The 15,065-nt window shown below is 62.8% G+C and overlaps 1 protein-coding gene across 18 annotated transcripts in view; it reads left to right on the forward strand.

The window, feature by feature from the left end:
• The window catches only part of NPL (N-acetylneuraminate pyruvate lyase), a 47,318-nt gene that overhangs the window by 10,506 nt on the left and 21,747 nt on the right, over positions 1 to 15,065 (forward strand). For 7 of the 18 annotated variants that reach the window (XM_070055025.1, XM_070055024.1, XM_070055029.1 and 4 more), the window contains exons 1-2: positions 518 to 668; positions 12,531 to 12,615. In XM_070055025.1, coding sequence (XP_069911126.1) covers positions 581 to 668; positions 12,531 to 12,615 — 173 coding nt within the window. In that variant the 5' untranslated portion in view covers positions 518 to 580. Of the gene's footprint in view, positions 1 to 516; positions 669 to 4,062; positions 4,360 to 12,530; positions 12,616 to 15,065 lie in introns of those variants that run through there. The other 11 variants (XM_070055021.1, XM_070055020.1, XM_070055027.1 and 8 more) reach the window with 6 other exon arrangements.

Here is a 15,065-nt window from a genome sequence, read left to right on the forward strand (position 1 = left end):
GCCCCCAGTCCAGGCGCCTGCGGTTTGCTTCTGTGTTTGGATTCTTGGTCTATTGGCTGACAGTGCCACTGAAACCTGTTGGCCACCTGATTCTGCGTGGATTACAGAGTAACTTGGAAAAAAGTTACTTGGGATTTCGAAGCCCTGTTAAGGTTACAAACACGCCCCTGGCGCGCCCAGGGCCCTCCCCGCCCCCCCCCCCGCCCCTTCCACCTGCCCAGGGGAACGCGGAGGGGCTCCAGCACAGCTCCACCCCCCTGCCCCCCCCCCCGCGGCCCGCGGCCTCCGTGCACCACACCGACGCCCCTCCGCGGGGGAAGCCGCAGGGCCAATGCCTTCCAGCTCAGCTCGTGGGGAAGCGCTGGACCAGCCGGGAAGGCCTGTGCCGGACGCCGCTTGTCCCCAACGAAGGGCCTTGAGGGCGTCCATGCCGCCCGGAGTTTCGGGCCAGAGCAAACCTCCTCCTCCCCGAACTTCCAAACCAGGCTGGCGCCCAGCACCCGGCAGGAGCGCGCGGCAGGAGCGCGCAGGGAGGCGGCCCCGGGCTCCAGCCTGCCCGGGGCGCGCCCGCGGGAGGGGCATGACACCGGACCGCCCCCTCGCCCCAACCCCGCCCCGGCCGCGAGTGTCCCGGGCTTCGGTTAGGCAGCTGACCGGCGGCGGCCTCGGTAAGTGCCGGGCCGGGGACGTGGGTCGGGGACGCGGGGCTGTTCCGAGGCAGGGGACGCGGTCCCGGGCGGCGCGGAAACCGGGGAGCGGGGGACAGAGCGAGCGGGACGCGGGACGGAGGATTGGCAAGTGCGCTGCAGCGGGCGGGGGGCAGCACCCGCGGGGCGAGGGCCGCTCCCGGGTGTCTGCGGCCGCGGCCGCCCCGCCGGGACCGGGGACCGGGGTCTGGAGGGGTCTGAGCCGCGGGGGAGGCCGGCCGGGGACGCAGTGGGCCCAGCGGCCGGTCTGAGTTTCCTGTGCACTTCTGCGTCCTCTCACTGTTCCTCGTGCTCCTTGCCCCAGCTGCGGTCCCGTGATGTTGAATTTTGTGAAACCTTGCCACTTTGAGAATGGGCAGCTGGCTGTCCCAGGGGACGGAGTGACCACTAAGTGGTCACAGTCCTGAGTTCATTTGAAACTCGGATTTTTTTAGACGCTGCTCGGCCTCTGTTGAAGGCGCAGCCTTTCTACCCAGCTCCTCCGACCTCCCACCTTGGGGTCAGGGCTCCCCGCTTTCTTGTGAGTGACAGACGTCGGCCAGGGCGGAATGGGACACAGGGCACAGCCCGCAGCCCAGAGCCCTGTAGCCTCTGCGCCCTGAAGTGGGGGGTGGGAATTTGGGCAGTGACCCAGCCTGCTGGCCACCTGCCACAGGCAGGGGCCCCGGGCAGAGGCTGCATGGCTGGAGGTGGGTCCTCAGGTCCGGCCCCTGAGATGCGTCCCACAAACTGCTAGCCAGTGCTGGGCCTGGGCTTGTGTCCTTTGCCCCCAAGAGTGAGAGGGGGAGAGGGAGGAGGACGGCAGCAGTGCCGTGGCTCAGTGCCCGGGAGACGGCGCCCGGGTGCTGGGCCCACAGTCAGCCCACGGGGAAGTGATGGTGCCCGGAGGCAGACCACACCTCTGCCCCACTGCGGCCCTGTGCCATACACACCACAGCCTCTGCCATAAGGGACCAGGACACATCACCAGGAGGACCCACTGCAGGGTCCCTGGGGTGGACACAGAGCTGCCCTGCAGAGGAACAGGTCCCTGGGGGTCTGGGCACAGAGCTGCCCTGCGGGGGAGCAGGTCCCTGGGGGTCTGGGCACAGAGCTGCCCTGCGGGGGAGCAGGTCCCTGGGGGTCTGGGCACAGAGCTGCCCTGCAGGACAGCAGGTCCCTGGGGGTCTGGGCACAGAGCTGCCCTGCGGGACAGCAGGTCCCTGGGGGTCTGGGCACAGAGCTGCCCTGCAGCAGAGAAGAGGCCAAAGGCTCAGCATCCATGTCACCTGCTGGCCGCGTGACACTGAGGATTAGGGCCAAGTCTGCAGCTTCTTATCTGTGTTAGCTCATGGCCGGGTGACCACGGCTGCTTCCTGACTTGCTGCACAGCTTCGGCTCCTCCAAGCCAGGAATCCTCACGGCCTCAAGATCTGCTGAGGCTGCCCTGCCTGCCCAGCCCTGCCCTGCCCACACTGCCCAGCCCTGCACTGCCCCCACACAGCACAGCACAGGGGGAAGGTCTGCACTGCCCCCACACAGCACAGCACAGGGAGGGTCTGCACTGCCCCCACACAGCACAGGGGAGGGTGTGCACTGCCCCCACATAGCACAGGGAGGGTCTGCACTGCCCCCACACAGCACAGCACAGGGGAGGGTGTGCACTGCCCCCACACAGCACAGGGGGAAGGTCTGCACTGCCCCCACACAGCACAGGGAGGGTCTGCACTGCCCCCACATAGCACAGGGAGGGTCTGCACTGCCCCCACACAGCACAGCACAGGGAGGGTCTGCACTGCCCCCACACAGCACAGGGAGGGTCTGCGCTGCCCCCACAGAGCTGCCCCCAGCACAGAGCCGCCCCCTCCCCACACAGATCACGGGTCTGCAGGGCCAGCTCTGTCTGCTTGAGCTGTGTCTGTTTACAAGGGGATGTGTCCGGTGCTTTCCCACAACATCTGGGCTTCTCATGGGCCCAGCCGAGCCGGGGCTGTTGGGTACAGCTGGCTGTGCACCCGAGTTGAACGTGCTGGGGAGACAGACTTACCAGCTGCGAGTCAGCAGAGAGCGGAACGGGACGGCTGCTTATCGAGTGCTGCCTCTCGGGGTCCAGCGTTAGCCACGTGAGCACTGGGGTTTCTAACGCGCCAGAGGGGTCAGAATTGCGTCCTCTTCCATCTGCTGGTTCATCCTCAGATGGCCACAGCGGCTGGGGCCGGGCCAAGCCCAAGCCAGGAGCTGGAGCTCCACGCCGGTCTCCCACGTGGCTGCAGGGCCCACGTAGCTCTCACAGGAGCAGCGGCAGGGAGCTGGGTCGGAAGCCACACGTGGCCGCTTCCCTGCTGCCGACAGCTGCAGACACCGTGTCGGCTCCGTGTCGGCTCCGTGTCGGCTCCGTGTCGGCTCCGAGCGCCCTGTGGTTCGTACAACTGACACCGAGCCCCACCTGATGGTTGTATTCTCTTCACTTGTTAGAGGCTGCGTTGTGGCTGCTTAAGTCTTGCGGCTCAGAACGTGTCGGCAAGCAGCAGCGGCCGCGGTGGGAGCCGAGCCAGGCGGTCCCCAGCGGCCCGGCTGCCCCTCGCTGCCTGTCTTCACAGATGTGGGCCCGCACGCCTGGGCTGGGGCTGACCCCAGCAGCGGCCCCTGTCCGGGGAGGTGGCTCTCCCCTGCGGTCTGGACACCTGTGCGTCACCCCCTTACTCCTCGCTTCTGAGCACCCGATGTCAGGAGATGACAGCGAAGCCAGGGGCACAGTCCCCATGGTTGGGAGCCTACGCTAGCCAGGAAGACAGCCGTGAGTGTGCAGGTGGAGCGCTCGCCAAGCCAGGGAAACCAGGCAAACCCGGGCAAAACAGCAAGGTAGTGAGAGGGTGGGGGAACCAGGAGGCTCTGCGGGTCACCTGTGGCTTTGGGTGAGATTCCAGCCGAAAGGATGGGGCTGTGGAAGGAGGAAGGGGCGGCCCCCTCGCGGCTGTGCCCTCTCACGGCTGCACCTGTCACAGCTACCTCTGTCACGGCTGTGCCTGCTCACAACTGTGCCCCCTCCCGGCTGTGCCCCCTCACAGATGTGCCCACTCACAGCTGTGCCCCCTCCCGGCTGTGCCCTGTCCTGCTGCGCCCCCCCCCTGGCTGTGCCCCCTCACGGCTCTGCCCTCTCACGGCTCTGCCCTCTCACGGCTGCACCTGTCACAGCTACGTCTGTCATTCTGTGCCCGCTCACAGCTTGCCCTGTCCTGGCTGTGCCCCCTCACAGATGTGCCCGCTCACAGCTGTGCCCTGTCCTGGCTGTGCCCCCTCCCAGCTGTGCCCCCTCCCGGCTGTGCCCTGTCCTGCTGTGCCCCCTCCCGGCTGTGCCCTCTCATGCTGCCCTTGGGTTTCACAGACTCTTGTCTGCCCGCCTGGGCCCAGTGCCTGCTCCGGGGGTCGGCTGCTGCCTGTCTGAGGGCTCTGGTTTCTCCACCCCCGACAGGGCGGCAGCGGCGGCAGGAGGCCTTCTGGAGGGAGTGTGTCCAGGCCACCTCCCCTGTCTCAAGGCCCCCCCACTGAACTGAACTCCGAACTCTGACTCAGGGCACGTGCTTGGCCTACAGTTAGGACGCTCGTTCCAAACCAGAGTGCCTGGGCCCCAGCAGCCGACACAGGTTCCTGGGCATGCCAGCCTGGGGGAGAGGTGACAGCCAAGGCGGTTGGGTCCTTGCCACCCATGTGGGAGACCTGGATTGGATTCCCAGCAGGCATTTTGGGAGTGGATTACTGGATGGAGGATCTGTGTGTGTGTGTGTGTGTGTGTGTCTGCCTCCTAAATCACTAACTGAAAATGCATATTTTAATATTGTGCAATATTTCACTGCCGGGTACCGGGGTATCTGTGACCTCTGTCCTTACCCAGCCTTACCTGGGTGTCTGTGACCCCATCATTACCTGGCCTTCCCCGAGTGTCTGTGACCCCATCATTACCTGACCTTCCCCGGGTGTCTGTGACCTCTGTCCTTACCTGGCCTTCCCCGGGTGTCTGTGACCCCATCATTACCTGGCCTTCCCCGGGTGTCTGTGACCCCATCATTACCTGGCCTTCCCCGAGTGTCTGTGACCTCTGTCCTTACCTGGCCTTCCCCGGGTGTCTGTGACCTCTGTCCTTACCTGACCTTCCCCGAGTGTCTGTGACCTCTGTCCTTACCTGACCTTCCCCGGGTGTCTGTGACCCCATCATTACCTGACCTTACCCGGGTGTCTGTGACCCCATCGTTACCTGGCCTTCCCCGGGTGTCTGTGACCCCATCATTACCTGGCCTTCCCCGGGTGTCTGTGACCCCATCATTACCTGGCCTTCCCCGAGTGTCTGTGACCTCTGTCCTTACCTGGCCTTCCCCGGGTGTCTGTGACCCCATCATTACCTGGCCTTCCCCGAGTGTCTGTGACCTCTGTCCTTACCTGGCCTTCCCCGGGTGTCTGTGACCTCTGTCCTTACCTGACCTTCCCCGAGTGTCTGTGACCTCTGTCCTTACCTGACCTTCCCCGGGTGTCTGTGACCCCATCATTACCTGACCGTCCCCGGGTGTCTGTGACCCCATCGTTACCTGGCCTTCCCCGGGTGTCTGTGACCCCATCATTACCTGGCCTTCCCCGGGTGTCTGTGACCCCATCATTACCTGGCCTTCCCCGAGTGTCTGTGACCTCTGTCCTTACCTGGCCTTCCCCGGGTGTCTGTGACCTCTGTCCTTACCTGACCTTCCCCGAGTGTCTGTGACCTCTGTCCTTACCTGACCTTCCCCGGGTGTCTGTGACCCCATCATTACCTGACCTTCCCCGGGTGTCTGTGACCCCATCGTTACCTGGCCTTCCCCGGGTGTCTGTGACCCCATCATTACCTGGCCTTCCCCGGGTGTCTGTGACCCCATCATTACCTGGCCTTCCCCGAGTGTCTGTGACCTCTGTCCTTACCTGGCCTTCCCCGGGTGTCTGTGACCCCATCATTACCTGGCCTTCCCCGAGTGTCTGTGACCTCTGTCCTTACCTGGCCTTCCCCGGGTGTCTGTGACCTCTGTCCTTACCTGACCTTCCCCGAGTGTCTGTGACCTCTGTCCTTACCTGACCTTCCCCGGGTGTCTGTGACCCCATCATTACCTGACCTTCCCCGGGTGTCTGTGACCCCATCGTTACCTGGCCTTCCCCGGGTGTCTGTGACCCCATCATTACCTGGCCTTCCCCGAGTGTCTGTGACCTCTGTCCTTACCTGGCCTTCCCCGGGTGTCTGTGACCCCATCATTACCTGGCCTTCCCCGGGTGTCTGTGACCCCATCATTACCTGGCCTTCCCCGGGTGTCTGTGACCTCTGTCCTTACCTGACCTTCCCTGGGTGTCTGTGACCCCATCATTACCTGACCTTCCCCGGGTGTCTGTGACCTCTGTCCTTACCTGACCTTCCCGGGTGTCTGTGACCCCATCATTACCTGGCCTTCCCCGGGTGTCTGTGACCCCATCATTACCTGACCTTCCCCGGGTGTCTGTGACCTCTGTCCTTACCTGACCTTCCCCGGGTGTCTGTGACCCCATCATTACCTGACCTTCCCCGGGTGTCTGTGACCCCATCGTTACCTGACCTTCCCCGGGTGTCTGTGACCCCATCATTACCTGACCTTCCCCGGGTGTCTGTGACCCCATCATTACCTGGCCTTCCCCGGGTGTCTGTGACCCCATCGTTACCTGGCCTTCCCCGGGTGTCTGTGACCCCATCATTACCTGGCCTTCCCCGGGTGTCTGTGACCCCATCATTACCTGGCCTTCCCCGAGTGTCTGTGACCTCTGTCCTTACCTGGCCTTCCCCGGGTGTCTGTGACCCCATCATTACCTGGCCTTCCCCGGGTGTCTGTGACCCCATCATTACCTGGCCTTCCCCGGGTGTCTGTGACCTCTGTCCTTACCTGACCTTCCCTGGGTGTCTGTGACCCCATCATTACCTGACCTTCCCCGGGTGTCTGTGACCTCTGTCCTTACCTGACCTTCCCGGGTGTCTGTGACCCCATCATTACCTGGCGTTCCCCGGGTGTCTGTGACCCCATCATTACCTGACCTTCCCCGGGTGTCTGTGACCTCTGTCCTTACCTGACCTTCCCCGGGTGTCTGTGACCCCATCATTACCTGACCTTCCCCGGGTGTCTGTGACCCCATCGTTACCTGACCTTCCCCGGGTGTCTGTGACCCCATCATTACCTGACCTTCCCCGGGTGTCTGTGACCCCATCATTACCTGACCTTCCCCGGGTGTCTGTGACCCCATCATTACCTGACCTTCCCCGGGTGTCTGTGACCCCATCATTACCTGACCTTCCCCGGGTGTCTGTGACCTCTGTCCTTACCTGGCCTTCCCCGGGTGTCTGTGACCCCATCATTACCTGACCTTCCCCGGGTGTCTGTGACCTCTGTCCTTACCTGGCCTTCCCCGGGTGTCTGTGACCTCTGTCCTTACCTGACCTTCCCCGAGTGTCTGTGACCTCTGTCCTTACCTGACCTTCCCCGGGTGTCTGTGACCTCTGTCCTTACCTGACCTTCCCCGGGTGTCTGTGACCTCTGTCCTTACCTGACCTTCCCCGGGTGTCTGTGACTTCTGTCCTTACCTGACCTTCCCCGAGTGTCTGTGACCTCTGTCCTTACCTGACCTTCCCCGGGTGTCTGTGACCCCATCATTACCTGGCCTTCCCCGGGTGTCTGTGACCCCATCGTTACCTGGCCTTCCCGGGTGTCTGTGACCCCATCGTTACCTGGCCTTCCCCGGGTGTCTGTGACACCATCATTACCTGACCTTCCCCGGGTGTCTGTGACCTCTGTCCTTACCTGACCTTCCCCGGGTGTCTGTGACCCCATCGTTACCTGACCTTCCCCGGGTGTCTGTGACCTCTGTCCTTACCTGACCTTCCCGGGTGTCTGTGACCCCATCATTACCTGACCTTCCCGGGTGTCTGTGACCCCATCATTATCTGACCTTCCCTGGGTGTCTGTGACCCCATCGTTACCTGACCTTCCCCGGGTGTCTGTGACCCCATCGTTACCTGACCTTCCCCGGGTGTCTGTGACCCCATCATTACCTGACCTTCCCCGGGTGTCTGTGACCCCATCATTACCTGGCCTTCCCCGGGTGTCTGTGACCTCTGTCCTTACCTGGCCTTCCCCGAGTGTCTGTGACCTCTGTCCTTACCTGACCTTCCCCGGGTGTCTGTGACCTCTGTCCTTACCTGACCTTCCCCGGGTGTCTGTGACCTCTGTCCTTACCTGACCTTCCCCGGGTGTCTGTGACCCCATCATTACCTGACCTTCCCCGGGTGTCTGTGACACCATCATTACCTGGCCTTCCCCGGGTGTCTGTGACCCCATCATTACCTGGCCTTCCCCGGGTGTCTGTGACCTCTGTCCTTACCTGGCCTTCCCGGGTGTCTGTGACCTCTGTCCTTACCTGACCTTCCCTGGGTGTCTGTGACCCCATCATTACCTGACCTTCCCCGGGTGTCTGTGACCTCTGTCCTTACCTGACCTTCCCCGAGTGTCTGTGACCTCTGTCCTTACCTGACCTTCCCCGGGTGTCTGTGACCTCTGTCCTTACCTGACCTTCCCCGGGTGTCTGTGACCTCTGTCCTTACCTGACCTTCCCCGGGTGTCTGTGACCCCATCATTACCTGACCTTCCCCGGGTGTCTGTGACCCCATCATTACCTGACCTTCCCCGGGTGTCTGTGACCTCTGTCCTTACCTGACCTTCCCCGAGTGTCTGTGACCTCTGTCCTTACCTGACCTTCCCCGGGTGTCTGTGACCTCTGTCCTTACCTGACCTTCCCCGGGTGTCTGTGACCTCGTCCTTACCTGACCTTCCCCGGGTGTCTGTGACCCCATCATTACCTGACCTTCCCCGGGTGTCTGTGACCCCATCGTTACCTGACCTTCCCCGGGTGTCTGTGACCCCATCATTACCTGACCTTCCCCGGGTGTCTGTAACCCATCATTACCTGACCTTCCCCGGGTGTCTGTGACCCCATCATTACCTGACCTTCCCCGGGTGTCTGTGACCCCATCATTACCTGGCCTTCCCCGGGTGTCTGTGACCTCTGTCCTTACCTGACCTTCCCCGGGTGTCTGTGACTTCTGTCCTTACCTGACCTTCCCCGGGTGTCTGTGACCCCATCATTACCTGACCTTCCCCGGGTGTCTGTGACCTCTGTCCTTACCTGACCTTCCCCGGGTGTCTGTGACCCCATCATTACCTGACCTTCCCCGGGTGTCTGTGACCCCATCATTACCTGACCTTCCCCGGGTGTCTGTGACTTCTGTCCTTACCTGACCTTCCCCGAGTGTCTGTGACCTCTGTCCTTACCTGACCTTCCCCGGGTGTCTGTGACCTCTGTCCTTACCTGACCTTCCCCGGGTGTCTGTGACCTCGTCCTTACCTGACCTTCCCCGAGTGTCTGTGACCCCATCATTACCTGACCTTCCCCGGGTGTCTGTGACCCCATCATTACCTGACCTTCCCCGGGTGTCTGTGACCCCATCATTACCTGACCTTCCCCGGGTGTCTGTGACCCCATCATTACCTGGCCTTCCCCGGGTGTCTGTGACCTCTGTCCTTACCTGACCTTCCCCGGGTGTCTGTGACCCCATCGTTACCTGACCTTCCCCGGGTGTCTGTGACCCCATCATTACCTGACCTTCCCCGGGTGTCTGTGACCCCATCATTACCTGACCTTCCCCGGGTGTCTGTGACCCCATCGTTACCTGGCCTTCCCCGGGTGTCTGTGACCCCATCATTACCTGACCTTCCCCGGGTGTCTGTGACCTCTGTCCTTACCTGACCTTCCCCGGGTGTCTGTGACCCCATCGTTACCTGGCCTTCCCGGGTGTCTGTGACCCCATCGTTACCTGACCTTCCCCGGGTGTCTGTGACCCCATCATTACCTGACCTTCCCCGGGTGTCTGTGACCCCATCATTACCTGACCTTCCCCGGGTGTCTGTGACCCCATCGTTACCTGACCTTCCACGGGTGTCTGTGACCCCATCGTTACCTGACCTTCCCCGGGTGTCTGTGACCCCATCGTTACCTGGCCTTCCCCGGGTGTCTGTGACCTCTGTCCTTACCTGACCTTCCCCGGGTGTCTGTGACCTCTGTCCTTACCTGACCTTCCCCGGGTGTCTGTGACCCCATCATTACCTGACCTTCCCCGGGTGTCTGTGACCTCTGTCCTTACCTGACCTTCCCGGGTGTCTGTGACCCCATCGTTACCTGGCCTTCCCGGGTGTCTGTGACCCCATCATTACCTGACCTTCCCCGGGTGTCTGTGACCCCATCATTACCTGACCTTCCCCGGGTGTCTGTGACCTCTGTCCTTACCTGACCTTCCCCGAGTGTCTGTGACCTCTGTCCTTACCTGACCTTCCCCGGGTGTCTGTGACCTCTGTCCTTACCTGACCTTCCCCGGGTGTCTGTGACCTCTGTCCTTACCTGACCTTCCCTGGGTGTCTGTGACCCCATCATTACCTGACCTTCCCCGGGTGTCTGTGACCTCTGTCCTTACCTGACCTTCCCCGAGTGTCTGTGACCTCTGTCCTTACCTGACCTTCCCCGGGTGTCTGTGACCTCTGTCCTTACCTGACCTTCCCCGGGTGTCTGTGACCTCTGTCCTTACCTGACCTTCCCCGGGTGTCTGTGACCCCATCGTTACCTGGCCTTCCCGGTTGTCTGTGACCCCATCGTTACCTGACCTTCCCCGGGTGTCTGTGACCCCATCATTACCTGACCTTCCCCGGGTGTCTGTGACCCCATCGTTACCTGACCTTCCCCGAGTGTCTGTGACCTCTGTCCTTACCTGACCTTCCCCGGGTGTCTGTGACCTCTGTCCTTACCTGACCTTCCCCGGGTGTCTGTGACCTCGTCCTTACCTGACCTTCCCCGGGTGTCTGTGACCCCATCATTACCTGACCTTCCCCGGGTGTCTGTGACCCCATCATTACCTGACCTTCCCCGGGTGTCTGTGACCCCATCATAACCTGGCCTTCCCCGGGTGTCTGTGACCTCTGTCCTTACCTGACCTTCCCCGGGTGTCTGTGACCCCATCGTTACCTGACCTTCCCCGGGTGTCTGTGACCCCATCATTACCTGACCTTCCCCGGGTGTCTGTGACCCCATCATTACCTGACCTTCCCCGGGTGTCTGTGACCCCATCGTTACCTGGCCTTCCCCGGGTGTCTGTGACCCCATCATTACCTGACCTTCCCCGGGTGTCTGTGACCTCTGTCCTTACCTGACCTTCCCCGGGTGTCTGTGACCCCATCGTTACCTGGCCTTCCCGGGTGTCTGTGACCCCATCGTTACCTGACCTTCCCCGGGTGTCTGTGACCCCATCATTACCTGACCTTCCCCGGGTGTCTGTGACCCCATCATTACCTGACCTTCCCCGGGTGTCTGTGACCCCATCGTTACCTGACCTTCCCCGGGTGTCTGTGACCCCATCGTTACCTGACCTTCCCCGGGTGTCTGTGACCCCATCGTTACCTGACCTTCCCCGGGTGTCTGTGACCTCTGTCCTTACCTGACCTTCCCCGGGTGTCTGTGACCTCGTCCTTACCTGACCTTCCCCGGGTGTCTGTGACCCCATCATTACCTGACCTTCCCCGGGTGTCTGTGACCTCTGTCCTTACCTGACCTTCCCGGGTGTCTGTGACCCCATCGTTACCTGGCCTTCCCGGGTGTCTGTGACCCCATCATTACCTGACCTTCCCCGGGTGTCTGTGACCCCATCATTACCTGACCTTCCCCGGGTGTCTGTGACCTCTGTCCTTACCTGACCTTCCCCGAGTGTCTGTGACCTCTGTCCTTACCTGACCTTCCCCGGGTGTCTGTGACCTCTGTCCTTACCTGACCTTCCCCGGGTGTCTGTGACCTCTGTCCTTACCTGACCTTCCCTGGGTGTCTGTGACCCCATCATTACCTGACCTTCCCCGGGTGTCTGTGACCTCTGTCCTTACCTGACCTTCCCCGAGTGTCTGTGACCTCTGTCCTTACCTGACCTTCCCCGGGTGTCTGTGACCTCTGTCCTTACCTGACCTTCCCCGGGTGTCTGTGACCTCTGTCCTTACCTGACCTTCCCCGGGTGTCTGTGACCCCATCGTTACCTGGCCTTCCCGGTTGTCTGTGACCCCATCGTTACCTGACCTTCCCCGGGTGTCTGTGACCCCATCATTACCTGACCTTCCCCGGGTGTCTGTGACCCCATCGTTACCTGACCTTCCCCGGGTGTCTGTGACCCCATCATTACCTGACCTTCCCCGGGTGTCTGTGACCCCATCGTTACCTGACCTTCCCCGGGTGTCTGTGACCCCATCGTTACCTGACCTTCCCCGGGTGTCTGTGACCCCATCGTTACCTGACCTTCCCCGGGTGTCTGTGACCCCATCGTTACCTGACCTTCCCCGGGTGTCTGTGACCCCATCATTACCTGACCTTCCCCGGGTGTCTGTGACCCCATCATTACCTGACCTTCCCTGGGTGTCTGTGACCTCTGTCCTTACCTGACCTTCCCCGGGTGTCTGTGACCTCTGTCCTTACCTGACCTTCCCCGGGTGTCTGTGACCCCATCATTACCTGACCTTCCCCGGGTGTCTGTGACCTCTGTCCTTACCTGACCTTCCCGGGTGTCTGTGACCCCATCGTTACCTGGCCTTCCCGGGTGTCTGTGACCCCATCGTTACCTGACCTTCCCCGGGTGTCTGTGACCCCATCATTACCTGGCCTTCCCGGGTGTCTGTGACCCCATCGTTACCTGGCCTTCCCCAAGGAAACAGCTGTCTCACCCATGTGTTCCAGATCCTTCCGGCAGCTCGATGGCCTCCCCAAAGAAGCAGCTCCAGGGTCTCGTGGCTGCGACCATCACACCGATGACCGAGAATGGGTAACTATTGTTTGGGTCCCAGAAGGATCCGACCTGCGTGTCCCAGACTCTGCCCAGCTCCGTCCCCCAGTGCTGGAGGCAGCTTTGCGGGGTGGGGGTGGGCGACCCCGGGTAAGAAGCGGCTCTCACCTCTGCCCAGCTCTGCAGCCGCACAGCAGGTGCTCTGTGGGCGCCGGCAGGAGGGCGGTGGGGTGGGAGGGGAGGGGTCCTGTGGACTCCCCAGTGAGGGCTCTCAGGCGGTGGCCGAGTCCTGCCCTGGGAGAGCAGACGAGGGACCCCGTGGCGCAGTCACAGCTTGCGGCCGGCACGGCCGGTGCCTGTTGGGTGATCATTGCCCAAGCCGTGTCGTGACGGCCACGTGAGCACTGCTAACTTGCTGAGCTGGCGTCAGAGGCGCTGATGAGTGGCTGCTCCTCCTCCCTTCCTGAGCCCTGGAAGACTGTGGTCAGCTGTTCCTGGGCCGGGGCAGCAGAAGCCACGTGGCTGCAGGGCAGGCGGCCTCACTTCCCGTCGCGGGGGCTCCCTGACCTTCTAAGGCCTCTCTCGGCCTGGAAGCGGCGGCTTCTCGCGGTCCCGTCTGTTTGCCGTGTCAGCACGTGCCGCTGTTTGCCGGCAGGCCAGGCCCCGAGGGTCGCCACAGGGCTCTGTCCACCTCCCAGACCCCCAGTCCGGCTGCCCGTTTCCCCTTCCTCCTGTCTCTTCTAGAAACCACACGTCCCTGAGTCACGAATTCAAAACGCAGATGGGCTTTGTGCAGTGGCCTTGTCAGCGTTTATTAGACGCCTGCTGTGTGTGGGGCAGTGGGCGTTCCAGCCGTCCTGCCACCACGTGCTCCACGCCTGGTGCCTGTGGGTCCACGTGGCCGTTAACGTCCCGCCCACACAGGAACCTGCGCTCTGACAGAGCAGACACCAAGGCGCCCTGTGGGGTGCCAGCGCCACGGAGCGGGCGAGGGGGGAAGGGCGCTCCTATCCTGGCTGCCTGGAGCTCCCCACCCCCCACCCTGTAATTCTGGTGGCTGAGCCGGGGCTCTTCCCTGGGCAGTGTCTTCTCCTGGGTCCTGGTGACTAGCAGTTCAGCCAGGTGCAAGTGACGGCCTGCCTGGAGGAGCTGGCGGGGAACGTGGCCCCTGCGTGGGAGGGTTCCCGGGGTTATGTGTGCAGAATGAGCGGCAGTGGGGTCACAGGAGAGGCACACGTGCCTGTGTACCCCGGAGACCGAGCAAGGAACAGAGGGCGGGGCCTAGATGCCCCTTCCCGGGGAGGCGCGGACGTGGACGTGGGGCTGATAATAGCTTATGGTTTTCTCTGGAAACTGGACGGGACTGGAGAACAGGCCAGCTCGGGACAGAGGCCCTGTGACGTTCCTCCGCCTGCCTTCCGGAGATAAGTTTGCTGGCTAATAAGATTTCAGGGGGTGACGGGCGGCGCTGTTCCCTCGGGGGGCTCCCCCTGCACGGCGAGAGGCAGGAGGGCGGCCAGGGAAGCGGCTCCTTTGGTTCCAGGCGCCCAGCTCGCCCCAGCGGAGCCCAGTCCTTCCCCGTGACCCGCGTAGCCTGGCACGCTTGTCCGCAAGTGTTCCTAGCAGCCATCGCTGGGCCGGTTGGCCGCATGCCCGCCTCTGGTCTGCTCCGCCTCCGCCGCGGCACTGCCGGAGCCGGGCAGCTCCCGGGGACAGGCGCGGGCCTCATCCACCGCCCTCGCGTCTGCAGCGGCTGGTGCAAGCTGTGGTGAGCTCTGTCACTTCCTGACCGTTTGTCCATGGAGAAGACAGGCGCTGACAGGAAGGAGGAGGGTGCCAGGGCCACGGGGGGCAGCCCTGCGTGTCCTGGGGCTCACTTGGGCCTCCGCCACAGCCCGCACACCTGCCCCGAGCCCCGCGGCTGCAGAGGGAAGTCTTTCTCCACCCACCCACGCTCTCCTCCTCCTGCCCTGGCGTCAAAGCCTGCATCCCTGACTCGGGCAAGAAGTCTTCTCGTCCTTAGACGAGAGCGGCCACCAGGACACAAAGTCCACTGGGACTGGGAAGACGCCGGGAGAAGCTCTTTTTCCCTCACATTCCCAGGCGTCACGTGGGAGTCCTTACCGGGCCTTCCATGGAAAGAAACCCGTGGCCCAGCCAGAGGGGGCCCGGCCTGCAGGAGTGGGAGTCGCATGGGTTCGGGGCCCTTTGACAGCGGCTGGGAGACCGAGCGGCCACACGCACACGCACACACACGCACACACGCACACGCGTGCCTACGCCTGGGTCTGGCCGGAGCTGAGCAGCTGTTTCACTAGGAGCACGCGTGCTTCCACCTGATGTGGAATCCCAGAGCCACGCAAGGGCCAAGGGTCGTGGGAGGTCACGGCGCTGCTGTGCTGCCTCGTGGGGCCAGGCGTGTGGCGTCTGCCTTGTGGGGCCAGGCGTGTGGAGCCTGCCTCGTGGGGCCAGGCGTGTGGAGTCTCCCT

Source organism: Oryctolagus cuniculus, chromosome 13 (genome assembly GCF_964237555.1).
Source record: "Oryctolagus cuniculus chromosome 13, mOryCun1.1, whole genome shotgun sequence".
Classification (NCBI taxonomy): Eukaryota; Metazoa; Chordata; class Mammalia; order Lagomorpha; family Leporidae; genus Oryctolagus; species Oryctolagus cuniculus.